Source organism: Balaenoptera borealis (assembly GCF_965194805.1).
Source record: "Balaenoptera borealis genome assembly, chromosome: 14".
Lineage (NCBI taxonomy): Eukaryota > Metazoa > Chordata > Mammalia > Artiodactyla > Balaenopteridae > Balaenoptera > Balaenoptera borealis.
The window spans coordinates 27,133,232-27,153,220 of NC_138875.1; the positions used below are offsets into that span (position 1 = coordinate 27,133,232).

Consider the following 19,989-nt stretch of genomic DNA (forward strand, 5'->3'; position numbering starts at 1 on the left):
GTAAATGTGTATGACTCAGGGACTGTGTACAGATGGGCATGTGTCAGCCTGAGCATCCAGGTGCACTATTATGTGCACGTCACGTGCTAGACGGGTCGTGTGCAGTGTGTCAAACGCAGCTGTGGGTTCCGGAGAACAGGGGCTCACAGGTGGGTAGGGAGAAAGCCCAACCCGAGGAACCTGGGCAAGGTCATAAATATAAGAAGGTGGGAGGAAGTCTTGAGCAGAGTGGGGTACAAGTCCCTCCAGTGGCCAGGTGCTCCCTCCGGGGCCACCTCGGCTCCCTGGCTGCTGGCAGAGCTTCCCCGGCTAGCCTGCAAGGGTGGCACTGGGAGTGAGTGACCGGCTCCCCACTGACCTTCTGATCTTAGAGTGTTCTCTCGAGTAGGTAAGGATGGCACTCCCGGGAGGAAGACTGGGCTGGAGGGGGTGGGTACTTTGAGACAAGCAGTCACCTACTGATGAGCCATCATTTGCAGCCTTTTTCTCAGTCTCCATTTCCCCTCAGTAAAAGGAGTTGCTTTTAGCCAGTCTTGAGCTAGATGACCTGGCTCCCAGGCCAGCATTTGCCAAACTGTGCTCCACGTTCAAGACATATTTCTAGGAGTCACACCCACACACACACACACAGACACACACACACACACACACACACACACACACACACAGACACACACACAGAGTTCTGTGTTCAGATAGTTTGGGGAAATGCTACTGAAGCAGAACCAAAAGGGGGTTCTTTATGACAGGACTTATCAGAGCCTTTAATAAGCTAATAGACATAAGACAGGGGTATAGTGTGTAGCATTTTTTCAAATTGTTGCAACACATAACCCTTTTGCATAAACAGCTTTTAACAGCTCAAGAGGTCCCAGGATTTGGCTGGACAGTGTGTTCGGAAATGCTGCCCCAGACCCCTGCGTCAAGGGTCAGCTCAATCCCCACATTTTCCAGGTCTCCCAGATACCACGTTCCCCTCCCCTTCCCCTCCTCTGAACTGCTCCATCTCAGCAGTAGACCATGATAACATTATTATTATTATTATTATTATTATTATTATGCCCCATTATTATTATTCTGGGGGTCTGTCAGGATTCCATCTTGTTTTCTGGACCTTCAAAGGCATCGCCCAGGTCTCACCCTCAGCCCTTATTTCATACCGGACATTCCAGAGCTCCGCGTAGACCGTGTGCACTTCATTCTTGACAAAGGCCAATCAGCCACCAGCAATGCTGATTAGCAGGCAACGCTGATATGGTGACAATTCGGAGTGACAAGGGCCCAGCTGCCCCACAGGACATTAGCCTCCTCCCACGTCCCCTCTGCAGTACTCTGCTCCTCAGCCCGCCCTATGCCTTGCAGTCCTTGTGCCCTGCAGCCCCTCTGCCTGCAACACCCTGCCCCCCAACTCCCCCTGGTCAGCCCCACGCATCTTTTAAGACTCAGCTCAGCCTGAGCTCCTCCTGAGAGAGCACACAGCATGTACCTTGAACCACACTTTCTTGATTGTTCAAGGGTCTGTTTCCCACGGGACGACACCCCTAGGGCAGTTAAAGTGCTTAGGAGAGCGCCTGGCACAGAGCAAGTGCTATGTGAGCATTTGCTGATACTCATGTTGTTGTTATTGTCGTCGTGCCTCCAGTGCCTGGCAGGGCACCTGGTCGAAGGCCGACACAAGGTACACATCTGTGTGGTCAGAGATCAAATCTGAGCCTCATTATAACCCTGTTGCAGGGGTTACTAGGATTGTCCCAATTTTACAGATGAGAACACTGAGACTCAGCGAAGTTTTTCCCCTACGCTTTGTTCCCCTTACCAAATTCAAAGCGCCTCCTAGGAGCAGTCAGGGGATCCTGTAAGTGGCAACTACCTAGCAGGTAGCCGCGTATAACAATAAGCGTAGCCCCGTGCTCTGTGCCAGGTGTCATGGTGGGTGCTCTCTATCCACCGTCTCATTTGACTCTCACTCAGCCTGGCAGGTGAGAATAGTACCCAGTTCTGCAGGGAGAAGAACCAGTGCCTGAGAGGGTTGCCCACTTCAGAGGAGGCCACAAACCCTCAGCTCCTCCAGGCAGCATCCCACTCTGTGTGGCCCTCCCAAGGGGTGGCACGTGGACCCATGGGAGCACTCAGGCAGTCCAGCTAGGCAAAGGGGTGGGAGGAGGCAGGGGATTACAGGGGAAATGGCTGGGGCTGGGGGAGAGCAGGGAAGAAGGGGACTAGCGTGGGTGGGATGACAATGAAATGAGAGGGCCCAATGCTCCAGAAAAGAAAAAGAAAAATCAGACAAGGTAACAGCCACAGGACTCTGAACATTCACCTCTTGGATCAGATCTGGGCCTATGTGGGAGAGGGGCAGGGGGCGGGCAGACCTGATAGCTCCCCCAGGCAGCAAGCTGCAGATCACTCCCTCCTTGGGGAGCAGCTCCAGTTCTGTCTTCTCCAGGAGGCCCTCCTGACTTACCAGGCCTCAGTGACTTCCCAACCCGGGCACCAACCCTGGCCAGCTGCTCCAGGCTGGGCCACACTTTCCAGCCAGCATGACCATCGGCCTGGCCCTCAGTGTAGCCCAATCTGCATTCTCCACCCCACTCCAGGGGTGCTCGGGGGTCTCCCCAGCTAGGTTGTGGGCCAGACGCTATCTGTGCCTCGGTTGCTCACAGCCCAAAGTAGAGTCTCAGTAACTGCTTACCCAGTGAAGCTGAAACATGCCAGTTCTTGTCTGTTCCCTTTGCACTCCCTTTGGACCCCTTAGACTGTTCCAGGCCCAAACAAACAGGGATGTGTGTTCAGAGGGGACGGGGTGAGTGAGGAGCTGAGAATGACCACCTTTTGCTAAGCACTTCCCGGAGGTCCCTGTGCCTGTACTTTAAATGCATCATAACTCTCTTTCTCCCTCACCTCCCCATGACACTAGTATTAATAGCAATTATCTCCATTTTTTTCTGATGAAGAGACTGAGGCTCAGAGAGGTCCAAAGTCACCCAAAGTAGGTGGCAAGCCCAGGCTTGAACCCTCCCTGAGGCCAAAACCTGTGCTTTCCTTGCTACCGCTTAATCTCCCCCACCGTCCTGGAGGGGGCCCAGCAAGCACAGCTTGGCCCTGCCTGGGAACAGGCCTCAAGGTCAAGGGGGCCCTGAGTTTCTGTTGGGGGTAATGAAAAAGTTTTGGAAGTACAGAGTGGTAATGGTGGCACAACATGATGGATGTACTCAATGTCACTGAAGTGTACACTATAAAATGGTTAAAATGGCAACTTTTATGCTATGTATATTTTATCACTGTAAAAAAAAAAAAAAAAAGAGTCCTTACAGTATCATGGACAGCCCTCTGCTGAGTGTCCCCCACAGGAAGGCCCTCCTCCCACGCCAGTTCATGGGGTTGTCTCCGTCTGCTGCCCTCTCCTCTCAGACCGTGGCTCCCACTCCTGGCCTTGGCTCTGCAGACTAGGAGTATATGTGAATCGGCCACCATGTTGAAATGCCACCTTTCTCCCTCTGCCCAGTTAAACCCCATGCTGTCTTCAGCCTTGCCCAGTCCTGTCCCCCACAAAATGCCCCTTGGCCATCCTGCTGGAGTTACTGGAGCTTGGGCTGCCTCCAGCTGGCCTAGAGTCAAGACCCGAGAAGAGCGCTGGCCCTCGGGGTCAAGCGGCCCGGGTCCCAGTCCTGACCAGGCCCCTTGGGAGCTGGCTTAGCTACTCCAGCCTCTGGACAGGCTTGGGTTCCCACTTCTGCAAAGAGGAGGCCTTGGATTACCCAGGAGCGCCCCTCACACTCTTCCCCAGGAGGGCCCAAATGTCAGAGGGGTGTGAAACGACCCCAGCCCCCCAGCCGTAGGGGTATGGACTGGCCTGGAGTGCGTGAATGCAATATGTCATTAAAGTCCTATGTTTTCACTCAAAAGTCCATGCAAAATTTGTAACTGGTGGCATAAGAGTTCCTTGCTTAGTTTAATATAAAGATCTCCTTTTATCCAAATTTAGTAAGAAAACTGAAAACCACCCTGTGTTTATTCTGTGGTGTGGCAAGGCCCTTTTTTTGACCCAAGTCAAGGGTTCTGCCCTTTGTCCGTTGCACACCTGTCCAGTCTCCCGTCTAGTCTGGTGGGCAAGCCAGGCCCACCCACCCATGCGAACACAAGGCAGGACTCTGCAGGCACCGGCACAGACTTAGTAAGTACCCAAGAGATGGGTGCTTCCTGCTGAGAAGCGAGGCTCAGTGACGAGACAGTGCGTCTCTAACTTCCTCCTCCTACCCTCTATCCTTCTCACTCCTTCTTTCCTCCGCCTCTCTCCTGCGGGAAGCTTGGGCTGGGGGGGACCCTTCAGGATGGGATGGGGATGGGCTGGGCAAACACCGTCCCAGGTTCATGTCTGGGCTCCTCCTCCGCCTACGCCATCACACTCCCAGCTCACCTGCTCAGGTGGGGGCTCATGGCTGTTGCTCCTTTTAGGCCCACATGACCTCTCTTCCCCTCCCGCCTCCTGCAGCCCCATTCCTCCCGGTGGGGAGAAGGCTGGATTCCGCAGGTGCCAGAGGGCCCAAGCTCCCTCTCGGGGCCTCCTACTACCTACCTTCCCCTCCCCCTCCAGCTCCGGCTGTGGCTCTGTGGCCACCCTGCTTCCTGGCACCGCTGCCTGGGAGCCTCAGTTTCTCCTCAGCCAAAAGCAGTCAGGCAGGAGCCGCCTCCCAGGCCCAGCTTCCCTGTGGACCAGCTGACTGAACTCCTCTTCATGCCTGACTCCCTCCTATGCCCCGAGGGACTTGAGTCCACCAAAGGTGAAGCCAAGGTTGGGCCTACCCACCCTGGTGTCCAAGAGGGGCTCTGGCCACCACCAACTGAACCAGGGCCAAAGTCCTGTCCAGCTACCTCTTCTGGCTCCCTCCCTCAGTACCAAGTGAGGCGCACACGCCGCTGGGCCAGGGGTGACCAGCAGTTCAGGGAGCCTCGAGGGAGGGAACCGGCCCGTGGACCCAGGTCTTTCCATCACCGCCTCCCCATCCCCAGAATTGGACCTCTCAGCTCTGGGCGGCAGGGCCGTGCTGGAGGAGGAGTAGGCCCGCCCAGGCCAGCTCCCCTTCCAGGGAGTGCCAGGGAGACTGAGGGCCCCGCGGGAAGGGCCACCCCTCGGCGGAGGGAAGCCCGGTGCCCCCTGCCCCGGCCGGGTGGCCACAGTCACCCATTAGCACCCTCAGAGTCGTTGTTGTAGGAGGCAGCACGATGGTCCTGGGGGCAGGCAGCATGGAGGGGCCCCTGAGCAATGGGGAGGGGGTGGCCTGGCGGCCCTGGCAGATGCGGGGAGGAGCGCTGGAGCCAAGCAAACAGGCTGTGGGGGGACGGGGAGCCCTGAGCGGGCCTCCACCCCCTTCTCTCCCACTCGCAGCCCCAGAGAAGGAACAGCAGCTGCTCCAAAGCTTCCTGCCCTTCCTTGAGACAGGTGCTGGCTGAGTCCTCACTTCCTCCCAGCCTCGGAGAGCTCCTCCACCCCCTCTCCTCCCGCAGGCTGGTGCTGAGTCAGCAGCCGCCACTTCCTCTCCTCCACTCCACTGCGTCCCCACCTCCTGGGAGGCGCAGCTGAGCCCTTCCACGTGGGCGACTTCCCGGAGGGCTGACCCCCCTGCTGCCCCGAAGTGGCACACCTCAGGGGGAGGTTTAAAGGAAAGGATGGCGGGAGGAAGCAACGACACCCCAGGGAAGTTCCTGCTCACGAGCCGAACGAGAGCAGCAGCCCAGGAAGCAGGATGGAGCCCAGGCTCAGGACTCCCAGGGGGAGAGCTCACGGCCGGGAGTCCCTGCTGCCCCTCTGTCCCTCCTAGGGCGGCCGGTGGGAGGGCAGGTGCCTGTCTACTGAGCACCAAACTTCATGGCTGCTGCCCAGTGAAAAGGCCGAAAGACAATGGAAATGTAAGTTATTCCCATCAAGAGGAAATCACAGTTTTTTAGAGCAGGAAGGGGCAATTAGGGGCAATTATCTCCTTTGGCAGATAGGAGGTACAGACCCAGAGCAGTCAGACTCGCCAGCATGTCACACGGGGGGTTACTGGCAGGGCAGCCTCAAAGCAGGGCTGCGCCCACCGTCCTGCACAGCCTGTCTGAGCACTACCTCCTGAATAATGGGCCATTATTGTTACTGTTGTCTCTGGCTGGCTTCTTCCTTCTTTTCATGTGTATTACTTCACGTGACAAGTCCTGTAAGGCAGAAACAATGGACCCATCGTCCCCATTTGACCGATGGGGGAACTGAGACCCCATGAAGGAAGCAGACTTGCTCAAGATCACAGTGGACATTTGTAGCAGAACAAAGACCAGAACCCAGATCTCAGAAGAATTTATCCAAATCTTCCTTCCCCACACCCTCTTTCCTGCCCTTCCTTCCGCCTCTTTGGGCCCATTGATGGAAGGGGCTGATGGTGAGCAGAGAGGCCTGGAAGCTGTCAGATTCCACTAACCCCCTACCCTCCAGTGGCCAAACATCAGCCCGCGGGAGGTCACAGGTAGACCAGCAGGAGTGGCCCGTGACCCAGGGCCATTGGGTGCCTCACAAACCACCAAGCCCGAACGCAGAGCCACCATTCAACTGGAATATGGTGAAGCCATTCAAAGTGATGCTGGTGAAAACAGCTTAGCAAAACATGAAAAGGCTTTCGATATGTTAAATGTGAAAAACTGGAGAATGCAGAAGCATATATTACTGTTTACAGCTCTACAAAAAAGACGTATATGAGTATGAACAAAAATGTGGAAGGCCTTTCACTAAAGTGATCACAGAGAGGTGGACTCCTAAGAGATTTTTTTCCTTTTGGTCTATTTTCTAAACTTTCCAAAATGTGATTCTACTACCTGATGATATAACACAGACAGAATCTGCGAAGGCATCGCAATGACCTAAGGAAGCTTGGGAAATGTGCTCATGACTTGGGAGCCAAAGTCCTCAAAGGGCAACACCTGGTTATTTAGGTGGCAATCAGAGCAGAGTGCCCCCCAGTTAAGCCGGCCAGGCCTCCTCCGAGCCAGAGTCTGCAGGCTGAAGGACTCACCACGGAGTTCCAGGCCCTGCTCATTCCTACCCAGGGGTCTCTCTGGTCCACTATGCACCTTCCCTGGCTCTCAGCCTCCCCTTCCAGGAGGAGAGCTCGAGGTTGGGGACTTGACGTGCCTCACAGCATGGTCGTCTGCGAGCTGGACAGAGACCTCTCCCAATGCGGACAAATTGATGCCCCCAGACATGGAGGAAAAGCAGGGATTCCTTTCCAATGCTTGTCTTGGTTTCCAGAGGTTTCCTAACAGTGTACAGGCCATGGAGGCAGTGCAGGGAACCACAGCCGGCCGGCTAGTCACCTGGCATCCACTTCTGGCTCAGCCATTTCCTAGCTGGGGGCGGGCAGGGATGGACTTTCCCCACCCTTGGCCTCAGTTGCCTCCTCTGGCCCCCAATTACCTCCTCCCGGGCTGTGTTGAGGAGGAAATAAGATAACAGAAGAGAAAGAGCTTTGAATTAGGGAAAATCCACTCTCTGCAGACAGGACGAATCCTGAAGTCGGAGCCCGGGCCCCCCCTCTCACGCCCTGCCCTTGTCCCCAGCTGCCAAACCCCTGCCCCATCCTTCTCCCCGACTCTGCTATCCTCCTCACGTGGGGAGGGCCGACCTTTTCTGCAAAACTGTGGAGGCAGTGATCCTGCCACCTGCCGGCCTTGGGGTTCTCTCTGCTCAAGAAGGGTGAAGTTTGATAAAAGTTGTTCAAACTGAGATATGGGGGCACAGCTCCCTGAGGGGGTCAGTGTCGGCAGAGAGGTTGCTGAAAGTGTGACCTGCATAACTAAAGATGTATCTGTATAGCCAAATAAGGCACGGAGGGAGAGTTTTTTGAGGGTGTGTCATGTAAATATGATACATTTTTATCATCAAAATTAATTTTCTACTCCATCCGGGTACTAAAAGTCTCAAATCCCAGGACACTGCCATGGTCCCCTTCCCTCTGCCACTTTCTGCACCTCAAATTCTATTTATCTGCACGCTGAACTAACCTATCCCCCAAATTGACTGTTCCTCCCATCTTCCCTGTTTGTCTTCATGGTCTTACATTTTCCCAGGCACCCCCAGAACTCCCGCCCCTGAGCCCCTCCCCATTGACTCAGTTCTGCTCACTTCCTCCAATGGGAAGGCCCCTCTTGCAAGCCCTCCTCCCCCGGAGCCCTGGTTTGGGCTTCCAACAGCCCTGGATGCCCACCACGGCCTCCTCCCCGGCTCAGCCCCCTGGGCTCACGCCCTGTCATCAGTTGCCAGAATAAGAAGTTGTTGAAGCACCACTCTCCCCAGACAGCCCCCAGTGGCTAAAGGAGCAAGTCCAAACTCTGCCGGAGCTTCCAAAGGTCTTCAGAAACTGACTTCAAAACATCTTCCAGCCTTTTCTCCCTTATTCTCCCAACCTCATGTTGCTTATCCCCTGGAGTTGTGCTCTCAGGAGAACCATTCAAAGACAGGACAATGGTCCCAGTGCCTCCCGAAGATGTGCAAGGCAACAGGTCTGCACACATACCCCGAGACACACACACACACACAGACACACACACACACACACCCCTCCTCATAAGCACTTTCTGTTCTTGGCAAATCAGCAGAGCCACTTGGCCTTGGCCAAAGTCTCACTCCATTCCGGTCCCCACCTGGAGCTCTCGCTCCTCTTCCTCCTGTATACATACCAACCTTTGAGGCACATCTCAACCCCACTTCCTCAGCAAGTCATCCCTGACTTTATTTGATCCCTTGGCCAGTAAATTCCTACAGGTGTGGGGGGACGGGGGCAGCCACCTAGCATGCCCTAGGCACCCGCTCTGTGCCAGGTGCCTTTGAAAAGTCTGCACACCACACACCCTATCAGGTAGGTATAATGATAGGCATTGTTTAGATGATGCTCAGAGCAGCGGCCTAAGTTCACCCTTCCCAGTCAAGACTGGCGTAGGACTCGACCACTGGACTGCTCCAAGCTCCTCCCACCTCAAGTCAGGACGTTCTTGCCATCCGTTTGGGTGCTGTGGCACAGAACATCTCAGCGTCTGGTTTCCTAAGCATTCATCTTCCAGCCTCAGCATAAGCCTCAGGAGGGCAGGCACCCAGGTCCTACACTGCTTCACTTGGCCCCAAGTAGGAATTCAATGAACACTCATTAACTAAATGAACAAAGAAGTGAGTCAGTGAATGAATGAATGACTGAATACATGAAAATACAGGCATTGCAAGTGGTTCAGCTGTGGGGTTCTGAATGTTCGCTTTTAGTTTTTAAATCATCCAGAAAATCTGAGCCTCTCTAAGGTAAGCTTTCCCCTCTGATTCTCTTAGAAATATATTGGTTCATCTGTGGCCAAACCATACCATACTAACAAAAACTAATTCACATTCATATTATGTTAAGCCAGGAATTTTTAGAGAGCTATTTAGATTCAAAGAGAAACCAAGGCACAAGTGTCTTGCACATTTGAGCAACCGTGGTCAGCTAGGACTGAGACACCCAAAGTCACTCCCTGAGTCGGAGTCAAGGGCCTGTGTCTCCTGGCCAGGAAAGGGGTTTCACATTGCACTTGGATCCAGCACAGAGCTGTTGCTTCCCTAGCCCAGAAAAGCATTAAGGTTTCCAATGGACACCCCAGGCTGCTTATTTAAAGATGGGAAGGACATAGTGGGTAGGGCAGGAAGTGAGCAAATTACGAAAGGAAGAGAGGTGAGAGGTGGCCCAGTCTCTGTTATCAGCATATTAGGGCATGGAGACTCTTGGTGGTCTTTTCCCCTAACCTTGAGTGATTAATAGTATTTGCTGATTTATGAGAAACTATTATTCAAGTAAGCTCCTCAATTAGGTGGACCTTATCTGGTGCTAGTTTCAGGAAAGAAGTTCTCTTATTCAAAAGGAAAAGCCATAAACAAGAACTATGTTCCATCTTATTACAAAGTTCGGTGTAGGATCTATGGAGCAGAAGACTTTTCCAAAATCTTTTAGAGTTAAACTTTATTACAACAGGTACACATCTGTTGGCTGAGAGAGTAGATATAAAGTACAATGGCTTTGTAATGACTGGATCATCCAGTCAGAGGAAAAGGCTCCTTCAGATAAATATGTTTATTCTGACAATCTGGATGAAAACATAGTATGCATTTGATAAATTGCTAAAACATGACTTCCCACTAACTCACTAACTTTCTTTGTTATTACTAGGTTACTAAACCATCCTCAAAACGTATTGACCAAATAATTCCAACATACATAACATTCACTTAAAGAAATAAAATCTTAGAGTTGCTTAATAGCAATCTAAAGAACTACTGCTCTCTAGGACAAAAATGACAGCAATCACCTGATTTGGGGTAGTTTTCCTTATTGTTGAGGTTGGTTAGAAGATGGTTTATTTTGCTTTCTCAAACTAGGAACAAAATTAAACATTTCATTAAAACCAAAATAAAATGAGAAGGAGAGGAGAAGAAGGAGGGGGAGAAACAAAATCCTTGAAGACTTGCATATCCCTTCTTACAAAAACTACAGCATGAGCCTCTGCTGGGAACTTGCATGTGTGTCCATGTGTCACAGTAAATCAGCTCAGCTTTCCCTTCTGGGCTGGAGAGAGCATGAGAACAAAGGGCCAGAGCAGAAAGGGCAGCCATGGGGGGAGAGGAGAGCCGCACCAAGCCACAAAGAAGGCAAGGAAGCGCTGTGGTCAGGCAGGGGTGCGCCTGCCTGGGAAAGGAACGCTGGCAGGGGGCAGAGGCGGGCCAGGAGACAGCCCACAGGAGCGAGGAGGAAGCACGTTGGCCCAAGGAGGAGCGGCTCCAGAACGATGACCCTTTGAAGGAACCGTGAATTTCTTTAATCAACTAATTTCCATGGTGACTAAAACGCCTCATTTGTCAAGGCTTGTTCTGAGCTGAAATTGAATAGGTGTAATTGACAAATGCTTGAATTTGGGTTCCACTCTGGGGAAAAAAATACCTCTCCACTGGCTCCTCAAATATAATTATGGAAAAAAGACATATTTTAAGGGCTCTTCTTCCAATTCAATTTGGGGTAAGGTCATGACTTCCCTCCTGATCTCCCCAACACACTCTGACAATGGCAGAGACCTGGCTTTCTTTCTCAGGACGGGCACTACAGCCACAGATGAGGCAGCTGTCAGGAAACTAGGCTGTAATCAGCTTTAACTGGCTCACAGCCTACAGAGGGCACAGACCCTCTTATTCCTACAGTAACAGGTCAGGCTGCTGGCCCTGGGATGAAGGTGGGAGTGGTCTGAGTTGGTTTCTGTTTCAAACATCTTCCTTATGCAGGATCTCAATGTAAAACTTACATCACAGGTCCCAACAATTTAAATATGCACACAGAAGAGGGTACTTTAAAATTCCAGATCATGGCTTCAACTGCATGTAACATGTCACCCCCAGCATGACTTATAAGGACAGTAAATCAATAAAACAGTAAAAAGAAAAGTTAAAACACAACTGAAAATGGGTTTTTCAGGCGAGTCTGAAATGCTACAAGATTGCTAGTTAAGAACAGTATCCCTTTTCTCAACCTAAGTGTTACAGCCCCATCTCTTCACCAGCATCATAAACTGAGTGCCCATGTAACTTGGAAACTGAGATGAAATGTGGAGGCTATTGGGTGGGTACACAGGTAGCCAAAGATAGGAGTTCCTTCTATGCAGTAGAGCTATTTTGGTGTGACAGGACAACTGACCCACCCCCGCATTGCCCCAGACATCTACTGTAGAAAGATATGGACTAGATGAGATTAAAGTCACCATATCTGTACCACAAAACAAAACAAAACAAAACAAAAGTTAAAAAAAAAAAAAACCAGAAGGCATTCACTCAAATCTTACAATGGGAGGTGGGAGTGGTGGGTGGGTGGGTGGGTGGGTGAGGGTGGGGATAGAAAAGCAAGGGGGAAAATCTAAACAGCAGGATACAACAATAAATGGGAAAACAGCAAGAGAAAAAGCACACTAGGTTAATATAGGAAACTAGTTCTTTATTGAGAGATTGTATATTAGTATTAGTGGATTCTGTGTGTAACAATGTCGTCATGCACACGATACAAAAAAAAAAAGGCTGGGCCCACCATGCTTCGGAAGGGCAACAGAACAAAAGCAGCGTACAATGAGCAGATGGCCCGGGCTACACGAGCACAGTACGTTTCAGCAGGGTAACATCTCTAACCGAGCGCTGTACATTGTCAACTGGGGGATGTAAAAAAATACAGATCATGCTTTAGTTTTAGTACAAGAAAAGGTGAAAAAGATACACAACCGAAAGGATATTTGATACAGAAAAAATTACCCACAAAATAAGAACAGGAAGTAATTCAGCACAGCAGAACACGCTATCCCTGTTTAATGGAAAACCATTTTGCTGGGGATCCTTTTTCTTTTCTTTTCTTTTTTCTCTTCTCTTTCTTTTCAGATTGCCAAATGGCAATCTGGGGAGGCCACTTGGGACTTTATTTTGGAAGGGCCCTCGAAGTAGGGGCCTTATTCTTTATTGCTGCTGTTTTGTTTCAGTTTTCAAGCAGGTCTGGCCAGCAAGGCAGCAGAAGGGAGCCGGCTGTTAAAGGGGCAGCTCTGAGGGCCAGGGCGGATGTCCAAAGATGCTCTTGACATTGTACAATTAAACAATTAAGACACCATGGCTATGGCTCCCCCTTAAGTCAAGGACCTTGCTACACCAAATTTTCAGGGTAGCAGCAACTGTCATTTCATCAAAATTTTTCACATCTGTATTTATTATTTTTTGCCTCTGACTAATTGTAATCTCTTCACTTATGCCTGGGTGCTACCAGGAAGCTAGCTGATGGCCACCCAGATAAGTGGGAAATGGGGTGCTACAGCCTCCAAGCCAAGGCAAAAGGAATCCACTTAACAGGGATTTACAGTGCAATGTACTCGGCTAAACAAGATGAGATACAAAAATGGTTATTTCTCTACATCTATTCTGAAATGGCCTACATCCTATACTACTACAATGGAAACTAAAAGGAACAGATTTAAGCTGGCAAGCTCTCTAATAGTTTTACAAGAAGATTGTGGTTTAGGACCTTGTTGAGTTAAGCATTAGTATCCTCTATCGGAAGGTCATGAATTCTTACCACATTGTGCTAAATTTTACTCACAGCCCAATTAAACCTCAGCCCTTGAATTTCCTATGGGCGTGTTTGCCATGGAAGTAAACTTTGACTGACTGGCAGAATTTGTTTTCTTGGGTGTTTTTTTTTTTTTTGAGGGGGGATGTATTAAAAATAAAATTTAAAGGCAGCTGAGCAATTTGAATTTCAAAACATGGAATCAGCATCCTGCAATGGTATTTAGAGATTGGTGGTATTAATGAGGATGATAATGATTTAATCAGGATAATTATACTTTCAGGCTCAACATCCTTCTTAATCATTTTTGAATTTCTGCCTAGTGTAATGTTCCACACCCGTTTTAAGAGGAAATGCCAAGTAATAAGATATAATTGTGTATTGGGGGAGGGGTTGGCATTTCAAGGGAGATCTCACCCAGCCCCCCCATTCCTATTCTTCACACACCCACTCCACCACCACCCCCCACTGCTAGGCTGGCCTGAGATAGGGGATACTGCCGCTTAAATAGCAATGCCTTCCTCAGATGGAGACAGGAGATGGTTAAGAGGGGTGTCACAATACAGCTAAATGCGGAGGCAGAAGGGTCACAGCGCACACAGCAGCGAGTTGACCATTCACTGAGCTACACAATGAAGAAAAAAAAAGATTTGATAAATGCAGAATGTCATCATTCTATCATCACACGAAAAAACTGTGGTTCAAACAGGCCTAAGGGGGCCAATCTTGCCTTTTAGGTTCTGGGGAGAGGCTGGGGCTGGGGACAGCTGGGCTGAAAGAAGGAGGGCTGGGCTTTCATTCTCTTACCCAGTCGGGCCCCTGGGGCGCACTAAAGCGCCGGCTTGCGACGCCACCCCCCACTCTGACTTGGTGGAGCAGCCCTGGCCGCAAAGGGAAGACATCATTCTGAGCTTGAGGGAGGGGGAGTGGGGGAGGGCCTCAGCCAGCAGGGATTTAAGCAGACGTGGAGTGGGAGAGGATAGCAGAAACATTTCCAAGAAGAGAAATGTGAGTCCAGAGGCAGAGTACAAAAAGAAAAAATAATAATAATGAATCTAAATGCATCTCGGATTTGCTTTGGGAGGTGGGAGTTTCTGATTAAAAGAAAATGGAAGAAATGTGAAGGGAGGAGAAGAGGGGAAAATCAAGCTATTGTTGTAGCAGAATGTAAGGGAAAGGGGATGTGGGGCAGGGGACCGTGCAAACACACCCCATATATCACAGTTAAAAACAAAGCCGGCGCCGGCCTGCTGCTTTGTCAACGCCTGCCCGGGGCAAAGGCCTGGCTTGGGGGCAGCGTCCCACCTCATCCTCACACACAGTGCAACAGCCAAGGGCCGGCACCCCGCTCTGGCCCGGCCCAGTGGTGCACAGCAGTGCACGTCTGACTCTCCGAGGCGCGCACACACTTGCACACACACATACACACACACACACACACACAGAGCATCTTGAACCCATAAATGCAACTGTCATACAAAGACCATGGGGTGGGAGGGGTAGCACAAGGGCGATACACAAAAAGGGTTAAAGGGGAGGAAAAGATGGGACGGGAAATCGTGCAAGTGCCCACGAGAATGCGGGGGCTGGGGCATGGCATAGGGCAGATGGGAGATGCAGATGCCAGGTCCCAGCTAACCAGCCATCGGTATCAACGACCAAATGATGGAGAAACACAAACAAAAATGACACGAAACACACACACACCTCAAAAAAAAAATCACAGGAAGCCAAGTACGCTTACACACACAAACACACACGCGCGCGCACACACGCAGTCCTGTATCTCTCTCCGTCCTTCGATCACACAGGGCTAGGTATTGGGGGAAGGGGCTATGATTTGGGGGAACCGGTCCGCCGCAAAGAATAAATAGTGGGGCTGGGGAGGGAGGGAGGGAGGGACTCAAATCGCCAAATCCTAACTTCACTGCAAAAGCTCCCACGAGGGCAGCCACCTCCACACTGGGGGTCCCCCCAAAAGGGAGAGGGGAGAAGCCACCGCTCGCCCCGCGTCCTCGCGGGTGTGCCCTGAGCCCTCCGCCGCCCTCGGCGCCCGCCCCCACCCCGGTGCCCGCGGCGATCCACGCTCCGAAGCGGACCCCGAAAGGAAAAAGCGATACCTCTGTTTCGCACAGAGCCAAACACTGGAAGCACGAAATAGCCGACGTGGACCAGGACCATCCTGGCTCCTCGCGCGGCGGCGGCGGCGGCGGCGGCTGCGCGCGGGCCCTTTGTGGCGCGGCTCCGGGGCGCGGGCGCGGGCGGCGGCGGGGCTGCGGGAGCCGCCGGGGCGGGAGGCGGAGCGCGGGGCGCGGGCGGCGGTGGGGCGGCGGCTGGCGGGGAGACAGATGGCCCATGGAAAGGCTCCCTTCCCGGCCCCTCTCGACATTCAAAGGCGCTGGGGCCGCAGCTGCCGCCACACAAAGGCGCGCGCAGCCAATGGGAGCGGAGCGCAGCGCGGCGCGGCCTCGCCGGAACCGCGGGGGACAGCGGGGACCGCGGGAGCGCGGGTGGCGGGGGGAGGGAAGGAGGGGTGACGGCTGAGACGGAGCGGGCGGCCAATCGCGGTGGCCCGTGGCCGGGCGCGGGAAGGGGGTCAGCCCCGCGGGTCGCGTGGAGCCCCGCGCGGGTCCCTGGTCGCCCGCAGGCCGGAACGCGCGCGCGTGGAGCGCCCAGCACACAGACACGGGCGGCGTGCACCCAGACATGTGAAGGTGCCTTCGTGCGTCAGGAGAGACAGGCTCGAGCGCTCCAAGTGCACACGACCCGGAGGTCCTTGCACAGCGCTCCCGGGTCACTCGGGGACGTGCGCATGGAGGCTGGCACACGTGCAGAGCCCGACTGCGGGCACAAGTGGAGCTGGAAAGAGAGCAAGCGCGGCACACGGGACCCAGGCACTGCCACACAGACCTGCACACACCGAAAGCCTTGTTAACCAAACACGTGCCAAGAACGCATTCCGAAAGTCACACAGAGAGGACACACAATGCAGATATGTACACTCCCAGGCTCCTTGCCTTCGCACCGCTTTGTTGCTTCTGCAGAGCACAAAGCTCACAACATTTATTTGCCGAATTGAAAACCGCTCATACACTGAGGTGTGTGCACACGTTCTATAGAGGCACGCTCACCCAGAAAACCATTCGACCACCATTCTCCCCACTCGGACACAGGCACAACTAGCCATGTGCACAGACACGCCCACTTCCACAGCCCACAGGCACATATATGACATCAGGGCTAGGAAGCTCCTCAGATTCACACGTGGAGGCACAGCCACTGTGTCTCGCGTGGCCTGTGACTGGCCTGCCAGGTACAAGCAAGACAGAAGCAAAGAGCCTTCATCCCGCAGCCCAGTTGTCAGGTGGACTGCTAAGACCTAGTTCCTACACACTTAGCCCACCTGCTGTGAAAATCCCAGCACGACCCTCAGACCAGGCTCACAGTCCTCAGCAAGACCAGGGTCTGCTTGGTCTCCACACGCAGAAAGACAGAGGACATTTCCTACACCGAGACTTGCCTTCAGTGGCTCCTTTATTTAATGAGTCTGGGAAAACTAGATGGTAAAATTGCAGTATGCGGAGCTGGAAAAAATCTAATCAACCAAACCTGCCTCCATTTTTGAGATAAGGAAAAGGTGGCCCATTCAGTGAATACACCTTGTGTTGTGTTTGAGGCCCCAACGCTTGCAGCCCAGAGGGGCCTCAGAAATGGAAGAGATGGGTATCAGCATAGGGTGCTGGGAAAGGGGACAGCTAGGAGGAGCACCTAGCTGAGTAGGTGGGAGGTAGGGAGGGCAGTAGGAGTTGACTCCAGAAAAGTGACTTTTAAGTGCAACTTGAAGAATGAAGAATGGGAGAAGTGAGGTCAGGGGAAGAAGAAGACAGCAAAGGGAACACTGCAGATTGGCTTTGCCGAGACACCTACCATATTCCCAGTGGGCACAGCAGGGCAGGATCCCAGTGCACGCATATCCCTGAGACCTCTTCCCCACCCCGAACACCTCTGCTGCCTTCAGAGAACTCAAGGATGAAGGCAACTGGAAGAACACACCAACAGTTCCAGGCCCCACTTTTGACAATCCTGTCAACCCACTCCTGCCCAGCTCTTTCCTTTCTTCATTATCTATCGAATAAACATAATGCCACCACTAATGAAAAATCTTTTAAATGAAAAGAACTTAAACACCTAACTACCAGAGTTTTTTCCCGTTCTGTTTCAGGCTTTGCCAGTATGCTTATATATGAGTTTTGTCATCATAATCTGCATATTTTTTACCCTGCTTTTTAGACTTAACATTTTATCAGAAACATTTTCCCATCCTTCTACATAATTCTTCCTAATTTTCATTTTAAATGTTTTCATAGTATTCCAACAAGTGAATGTACTGTGAAATTACTTAATCATATTCTGTTCTTGGGCACTTAATTTGCTCCCAGTTTTCCATTACTGCAAATCATACAATGAACTTTCTCATGCCTCTAGCTTGTTGCTTTTGTTGAACTATAACTTCGAATAAACCTCTAGGATTGGCTGGCATTATTAAATAGACAAGTATGGAAAACTTTTAAAAGCTGCCTGCCACACATTTTAAAAGCTTTATAAAACTCATTGTCAATGCTACCAGCAATATATAGTGTGCCAATTCCTCTGCAACCTGGCTAGCTTTGGGTGGGCATTCTTTTTTTTTTTCAACATTTAGTTAATTATTTTTTAAATTTTATTTATTTTTGGCTGCGTCAGGTCTTAGTTGTGGTATGCGGGATCTTCATTGTAGCGTGCAGGATCTTTCCTCACGGAGCGCAGGCTTCTCTGTCTCTCTAGTTGTGGAGCGCGGGTTTTCTCTCTCTAGTTGATGCGCGTGGGCTTAGTTGCCCCGCGGCATGTGGGATCTTAGTTCCCTGACCAGGGATCGAACCTGTGTCCCCTGCATTGGAAGGCGGATTCTCTACCACTGGACCGCCAGGGAAGTCCCTGGGTGGACATTCTTTTTTTTTTTTTTTTAATTTTTGAATTTTATTTTATTTATTTTTTATACAGCAGGTCCTTATTAGTTATCTATTTTATACATATTAGTGTATATATGTCAATCCCAATCTCCCTGGGTGGGCATTCTTTATTTTACTTTATACCAGAGCAGCTCACAAAGGCTAAGACTGCCCAATCTGACCTTGACAGCAGAGTAGTTTGGGTACACACTCCAAAATCAGATTGCCTGGCTTCACATTCTGGCTCTGCCACTTACTAGCTTGGATAAGTTATTTAACTTCTCCAGGCCTTAGTTTCAATAGCTGTAAAATGAGCATGATTATAGCAACCTTCCTCATAGGATTGATGTGAGGACCAAGTAAGTTAATACTTGTAGAGAACATAGAATGGTGCCTAGCTCTTCAGCCCTTAGTTCTTTCCCCTTTACTTGTCCATCTCTCCTTGCCCACTACCTCTTGCCCTCCTGTTGTTATTTATGAGTGCCTAGTTAATGTGTTTAGTGGACATTGTACCATAACATGGAACATCCATCAGACGAAAGCAATCATCAAGGAACAGACCAGCACTATAACTAGGGAAATCCACCTACTAACCATACCCTTCATACCTGCATATTCACACATCAGAGAAACATAACAGGCAGATGCCGCCATTCACCAATATACCAACATTCCCTCACAGGCCTACGTCTCCTGCTAAGAAGGAATCACTGTGCGTCAGGAAGACAAGCTTCATTTGTAATGAAACCTACCATCTCTCAGCCTCAATGCACCCATCTGTCTAATATGGGTAATAATAACCCGCATTAAAGGTTTATTGTGAGGATCAAAGGAGAAGATAGGTATGGATTCTGTAAATAATAGAGAATTCTAGAAGCATAGATACAGTAGTGTCTCCAAGAATGAAACTTGATTATTGTCTTGTCCATCTCCTTGTTATACAGATGAGGAAACTGAGGCTCAGAAGTGGGCTTATGAACAAGGTCAGAACAATTCAAGGCTGAGTTACAACCAGAATCCATTTTTCCCAGCATACAGCCTAGTACTGTCCTACTTCCCATTTTCTTCCCATTATGCTGGGATGACTGTTTTCACTCCCCCTCCCATTACATAAAGTCCACAAAAGTACAGTAAAGCAGGTTCCTAAGAATAGAGAGATTTATAGAAATATTTCATTCATCGTGGTTTTTTCTTTCTATGTTCTTCCCACCCACTGCCAAAATCAATACCTAGAGCATGTTTGCAGGCTTAGCATGTAAGACTCAAGAAGAAATATTAAAAATGAAAAGTGAAGGTCAATCTATAATTCCTGATCCAAAATGGAGAAACTTGACTCTATAAAGTAGAAATAGCACTGTCACTTTGAACCTTGACCCACACTTTGATTCCTCACTCTCTCGTTTCCACTCTGGCCACCTGCAGAAAGGGTTCTATAGAGCATCATGTTTCTGGAGCCCAGAAGCATCTGTTTCAAGAACTACTCCTTTGAAGCCCAATATCAGATCTGGGTTATGACCACCACTGCCGTTTAGTCAACAAATGAAAACAAATCCACCTCTTCAGTCACGTAGACATCAAAAATTTTCCAAGACTGATGACCAGATTCCTGCTCTTCTCCAGGTTGTGTTGGCAACAGGTAGACACAGCTTTCAAAATCTGTGCACAACAGCAGTGCCTCAATCAATGCACCCCCATGATTGGTGTCACAACAGCTCCTGTGCCGAACAAGGCAGGAGGTCTAGCTAGATGCAGCCTGCTGGGGACAGAGGCATGGCCCCCGGCACTGACGATCAGTGGGGGGATCTGGACATAAACACAAGAAAAGAAAGGGATCCAAGTGGGGCTTAACCAGGCATGACAGTGAGTCAGATGGAAGT

At 50.8% G+C, this 19,989-nt stretch overlaps 1 protein-coding gene across 4 annotated transcripts in view; it reads right to left on the reverse strand.

Annotated features, from left to right (window-relative positions):
* The window catches only part of ARK2C (arkadia (RNF111) C-terminal like ring finger ubiquitin ligase 2C), a 108,474-nt gene extending 92,956 nt beyond the window's left edge, over nt 1-15,518 (reverse strand). For 3 of the 4 annotated variants that reach the window (XM_082354649.1, XM_082354650.1, XM_082354648.1), the window contains exon 1: nt 15,245-15,518. In XM_082354649.1, the coding sequence (XP_082210775.1) occupies nt 15,245-15,305 (61 nt within the window). In that variant the 5' untranslated portion in view covers nt 15,306-15,518. The remainder of the gene's footprint in view (nt 1-15,244) is intronic. The other variant, XM_082354647.1, reaches the window with a different exon arrangement.
* Nucleotides 15,519-19,989: the final 4,471 nt, after the last annotated feature.